Source organism: Photinus pyralis, unplaced genomic scaffold, assembly GCF_008802855.1.
Source record: "Photinus pyralis isolate 1611_PpyrPB1 unplaced genomic scaffold, Ppyr1.3 Ppyr1.4_LG3a, whole genome shotgun sequence".
Taxonomy (NCBI): domain Eukaryota; kingdom Metazoa; phylum Arthropoda; class Insecta; order Coleoptera; family Lampyridae; genus Photinus; species Photinus pyralis.
The window spans coordinates 22,097,945-22,104,082 of NW_022170509.1; the positions used below are offsets into that span (position 1 = coordinate 22,097,945).

Consider the following 6,138-nt stretch of genomic DNA (forward strand, 5'->3'; position numbering starts at 1 on the left):
TCATGCAGCTAATAATTTAATGACGGATCTTCCATTCCGGCGGACATTGCTTAATATCTTTTCTTATACTATCCATCCCAGGTAGTTTATTTAAGGCCATTCATATTACCTTCCTACGCCACTCAAAACTGTAGATTTTGCAGTTTCCAATCCCGTGGTTTTCCTTCGCAACGCTTCGAAACATAATAGGCCTTAAGAAAGTGAAATCTGTGATAATCATCCAACGCGACAACTGCCTTTCTGAGGCGACTAAGAATAAGGACAATTCCTACTTTACTTATTTCTGCAAAAAAGTCGAAAAGTTTAAATCAAAATCTAAAAACTCTCGTTACAGTAGATACTACAAAGTTTTTCCATTTCCGCGACGAGGTTGAAGAAATTCTTTAAACATTTTCGCCTTCATGAAACATATCTATATCACAATATAAAAAAAAAGTCTATGAAAATCAAATCAGTACGAAAATAAATCTTTATTGGAATTGTTACTGCAGTTTACAATTACAACTATTTTTAATAATAATACAGAATAAATACGTAAGTAAGTAAATAAATTTAGTTGAATCTGTCGCACATTTTTTTGGCATAAAAAGTTTCTTCCCAATATTCATATAGCTTGAGTTCAGGAACCTTGTGAATCGAAATAGATCTTTGAAGAAGGCACCACAAATTGGTAATCTCAGATCGAAATTCGTAATTGTTAATTCTTTCAATGCCTAGATTACCGGCTACTATGCCAGTCAAGAACACATCTTCCAGTCTAATTATTTGGTGGTACAACGTAGCTTGATATAATTCATCTACCACAGAGACAGGTATCAGGTAAGCCGGTCCGTTGGCAAAGTCCGGTAATAATTTGTCTTTGTATTCCTTATAGGGTAAGTAATGCTTTCCTTTAGGATTGCGAACGGGTTTGGCGTTTTTGTGTATACGACCATAAATGGCCCGTTTCTTTGGGTTTAATTTTTTTATAAATTTAAGCAAACGTGGTATATTAACAAACACATCGTCATCGCTTTTCAGTAGATATTTGGCTGACGGACAGTGATCCCTTACCCATCTTAACATAGTTACACTTTTAAGGGGCAAGTTTTCATATTTGTCGTGAAAATTTCCCATCAAAATGTCTTTATATAGGCGCGATTCCTTATCGACGTTTTTCTCAGTTTTTTTAGTATACGTTTTGCCAATTAAGAAAAATATCGATATATCTTTTCTAATTCCAAAGCGTCCCCATGTCTGTCTTATGGACATGCGAGCACTTTCGCGATATGGTGCCGATGGAATCACTACCACAAGCTGAACATATTTACCTTTCTTTGGGCAGGAAAGTAGGTTCTTTGTGGCATAGGTTTTTTCATTTACCTTTGGATGGAACATATATGGCAACAGCATTGAGTCGAAAGTTCTCAACGGTTCCTTTGAAAATATATCGTGAGTTATTTTAATAACAGAAACAACATATAGAGGCAGGTATTTAAGAACGGGTACCATTACGTAATAGCCATAGAGTCCTAAAAGGACAAAGATAGTACCCATGCAAACTACTGCCACAACATCCCCTACTGATGGGCAACGCATATCCAATTAGGGGCTCCAATTTTCTGTTAAATCTCGATTTTTAAGATCAGCGATAAGCTAAAACAATTGAAATGCGTAAATATTAGTATTTCGGATATAATTTCTACTTACTTTCACCAGTTATTCGTTTACAAACTGAGTTTCGTACGCCGCTTTCAAAAATATCTGACATTGACAATCAGCGACATTTAATTATGGTTGCTTAGATACACACAAATGACTAATTGATAATGGGTGTTGCCGACAAAATTGGTTTGCTCTTTTCAATGAGAGGTATAAAAAGATGCAATGCAAAAGTTAATGATGGCTTGAGTGAACCTTTGTGCAGATTCACTATATTTCGCATTTAAAATATTGTTAGGTACGGTATGAGCTATAGAATTTGAACATACAGTGGGGGAATACACTCTTTCTGGATCTGGAAGTATTTTTGTGGCGATCGACTTTGTGTACTAAGGCGGTAAAGTGGATGTTTTCCGGGGCGAAGGAAGATATGGCCAGGCGAGGCGAGGTTTCCGAGACTGATCTGCCAAACTATATTCCTACTCCCCGACCTGCACAAGGAGCAAGGTTGTAGCATCCCTTGGTGGCGTCCGAGTTGACAGACGTTCGTCCCAGCACAAACGAAATTTAGAAGGAATATAAAATTTCCAAAAGTTAAGTTTCAAAAATTAGAATTAAAAAAAAACACTTTTACATAACAATCCGTTTATTGTGGGGGCTGTAATTTTTGTAGTACTTCAAATATTTTCGTTATTTGATTGATTTTGTTGATAAAATCCACAAGCAGCCGTTTAAAAATCATAAGTCATATATTTATGGAAGGAGCATGTGTTTTATTTAACACTTAATTAGTCGTCACTTCCTCTGCAATTTCGCGATAGTTCGTGTTGTTTTTAATAGGTGGGTACAATTGCCACGTTTTCTTTATATTCACTTCCGAAGTTTCCTTTTGGTAATAATAATTCCCGGAACCCTTGTTGTCTTCATTTACAATACAAATATTGGTGGCGATGCCTCCAACACGAATCATTTAAATCGGCTAGTTGTAGCGTGCTCGAATTCGACACGGCAAATGTTTAACTTTTTCGTTACCTTCCTACGCAGCTCAAAACTGTATATCTTGCAGTTCCCACCCCCTGGTGTTTTATTACTGCGCCAAGCTCTAAACCCAATAGGCCCCCCTAAAAAGATAAAATCTGAGATAACCATCGGACTCCAACGCGACACCTGCTTTTCTAAGACGACTAAGAATAAGGACAACTCCTACTTTACTTATTTCTGCAAAAAAGTCGAAAAGTTTAAATCAAAATTTAAAAGCTCTCGTTACAGTAGATGCTACAAAGTTTTTCCATTTGCGCCACGAGGTTGAAGTTATTCCACAGCTTACTTTAAGCTGTGGAATAACTTCAAATTTCTTAATAATATTCTTCAAACATTTTCGCCTACATGATGCATATCTATATCACAATATAAAAAAAATTATCAAAGTCCTCGTTTGAGATCGAAGGGACTTCAGCGCATTTTTGTGTGGCAGATCAGTATTCTATTAGCCCCTTTCGATTCAACCATCAATAACAGATCTTGTCGAAGGCTACTACATTCACTAACCGCTTCCCACTTTCCTCGTGCACCCGCAATTCGCTTTTAAAGATTTGACTCCACCATCAGTGAGATCGTGTCGCGGGCTACCACATTCCCTTTTACGGTACCCACTTCCGACGTCCCGTTCACCCGCAATTCGCGGTTGAAGATTTGACTCCACCATCAGGAAGATCGTGTCGGGGGCTACCACATTTCCTTTGACGGTACCCCCTTCCGACGTCCCGTTCCCCGCAATTCGCGATTGAAGATTTGACTCCACCATCAGGAAGATCGTGTCGGGGGCTACCACATTCCCTTTTACGGTACCCCCTTCCGACGTCCCGTTCACCCGCAATTCGCGTTTGAAGATTTGACTCCACCATCAGGAAGATCGTGTCGGGGGCTACCACATTCCCTTTGACGGTACCTCCTTCCGACGTCCCGTTCACCCGCAATTCGCGATTGAAGATTTGACTCCACCATCAGTGAGATCGTGTCGCGGGCTACCACATTCCCTTTTACGGTACCCACTTCCGACGTCCCGTTCACCCGCAATTCGCGTTTGAAGATTTGACTCCACCATCAGGAAGATCGTGTCGGGGGCTACCACATTCCCTTTGACGGTACCTCCTTCCGACGTCCCGTTCACCCAGCAATTCGCGTTTGAAGATTTGACTCCACCATCAGGAAGATCGTGTCGCGGGCTACCACATTCCCTTTTACGGTACCCACTTCCGACGTCCCGTTCACCCGCAATTCGCGTTTGAAGATTTGACTCTACCATCAGGAGATCGTGTCGGGGGCTACCACATTCCCGTTGACGGTACCCCCTTCCGACGTCCCGTTCACTCGCAATTCGCGTTTGAAGATTTGACTCCACCATCAGGAAGATCGTTTCGGGGGCTACCACATTCCCGTTGACGGTACCCCCTTCCGACGTCCCGTTCACTCGCAATTCGCGTTTGAAGATTTGACTCCACCATCAGTGAGATCGTGTCGCGGGCTACCACATTCTCTTTTACGGTACCCACTTCCGACGTCCCGTTCACTCGCAATTCACTTCTATTGGCGACACGAGAAAGAGAGACAGCGATTCGAGATTCACGAAACGTTAAACCGCGTGAGTTCGCAACGGAAGGTAAAAGGCGCCTGACTACTTCTCGAAGACGCGCGCGCCGCCTCGCAAAAGGTCGTTAATTTCGCCCCTATGACAAAAAACAAAATTCCGCCACGCAGGAGTTGTGCGCGTTTACAACATCTTTCCGACGACACCAATTTCAAAAGAATCGGACCAAAACTGTAGTAGAAGATAGGAAAAAACTGAAAAACCTTCACGTTAGTATACTACGCTCGAGGATGACGCCCAGATGTCGCCAACCCCACATCATGTAGCCATGTCCCTAAGGTTGACAAATTTCACGGCCCTGTAGATACACGTACACCCGTTGCCTTTCTACAAGAGTTCTTCTACGCCCCCACATTTGCTGCCAGCCAGCCAGCCAGCCAGCCAGCCAAAGTGAGATTAAAAGCTACTTTTTACAAAAAAAATTTTTTGCAAAAATGCGCTAAAAATTGCATAAGTTTTAAACGAGAATGAATTTTATTCCTAAAGGGAAGTCTCAGGGTTGCTTATAACTCGTTTAAACATAATCGATCATAGAAATAAAATCATTTGGACCAATACAACAGTTACAACCCCTAAAGGCGAGGATTGCTATGCGTGTAAGTATAAAATTTCGAGAAAATTGCATAAGTTTTAAACGAGAATGAATTTTATTCCTAAAGGGAAGTCTCGGGGTTGCTTGTAGATCTTTTAAACATAATCGATTAAAGAAAAACAAATATTCGGTGGGCTACACAAGTTACAACCCCCCAAATCAACCATTGCTTTGCGTGTAAGAGTGAGATATCTAAAAAAATTACGTAAGTTTAAATGGAGAATGGACTTTAATTTTACAGGGCAGTTTTGGGGATGCTTATAGATCGTTTAAACATAATTGATCACTGAAACAAAAACATTTGGACTAATACAAGTTACAACCCCTGCAGCCGGGGATTGATATGGTGTAAGTATATGGAGTTTCTAAAAAATTGCCTAACTGTTAAACGAGAATGGATTTTATCCCTAAAGGGAAGTTTCGAGGTTCCTTATAGATCTATTAAACATAATCGATTAATGAAACACAATTATTCGGTGAGCTGTAAAAATTACAACCCCCCTATTCAACAAATGCTTTCCATGTAAGTGTGAAACTGCTAGAAAATTACGTAAGTTTAAAACGAACACGAAATTCATTTCCAGCGAGAAGTTTCGGGGATGCTTATAGATCATTTAAACATAATCGATCAAAGAGACACAAATATACGTTGGGCTGCAAAAGTTACAACCCCCCAAATCAACCAATGCTATGCATGTATGAGTGAAATATCTAAAAAATTACGTAAGTTTAAAACGAAATGAAATTAATTTTTATAGGGCAGTTTTGGGGATGCGTATAATTCCTTTAAACATAATCAATCAAAGATACAAAAAGATTTAAACCAGTACAAAAGTTACAACCCCCGCAGCCGACGATGATTATGCGTTTAAGAAAGAAATATCTAGAAAATTGCATAAGTTTTAAACGAGAATGTATTTTATTCCTAAAGGGCAGTTTTGAGGATGCTTATAGCTTGTTTAAACATCATTGATCAATGAAATAAAAACATTTGGACCAATACAACAGTTACAACTCCTGCAGTCGAGGATTGTTATGCCTATAAGTATAACATTTCGAGAAAATTGCGTAAGTTTAAAACGAGAATGAACTTTATCTTTAGAGGGCAGTTTTGGGGATGCTTATAGATCGTTTAAACATAATCGATCAATGAAACAAAAACATTTGAACCAATACGCAAGTCACAACCCCTGCAGCCGAGGATTGCATGAGTGTATAGGTAAGTATAAAATTTTTAGAACATTACGTATATTTTAAA

The 6,138-nt window shown here is 39.7% G+C and overlaps 1 protein-coding gene across 1 annotated transcript; it reads right to left on the bottom strand.

The window, feature by feature from the left end:
* Positions 1 to 552: 552 nt before the first annotated feature.
* On the bottom strand, positions 553 to 2,213 carry LOC116166265 (beta-1,3-galactosyltransferase 1-like). Its single transcript, XM_031481138.1, has 2 exons — positions 1,690 to 2,213; positions 553 to 1,635 (listed from the first exon to the last, which is right to left on the bottom strand). The coding sequence occupies exon 2, from the start codon at positions 1,576 to 1,578 to the stop codon at positions 553 to 555; it is 1,026 nt and encodes a 341-aa protein (XP_031336998.1). The 5' UTR covers positions 1,579 to 1,635; positions 1,690 to 2,213.
* Positions 2,214 to 6,138: the final 3,925 nt, after the last annotated feature.

Bases quoted from the DNA above. Each gene is read 5' to 3' on its own strand.
- LOC116166265 (XM_031481138.1), bottom strand. From the start codon at position 1,578: ATGCGTTGCCCATCAGTAGGGGATGTTGTGGCAGTAGTTTGCATGGGT.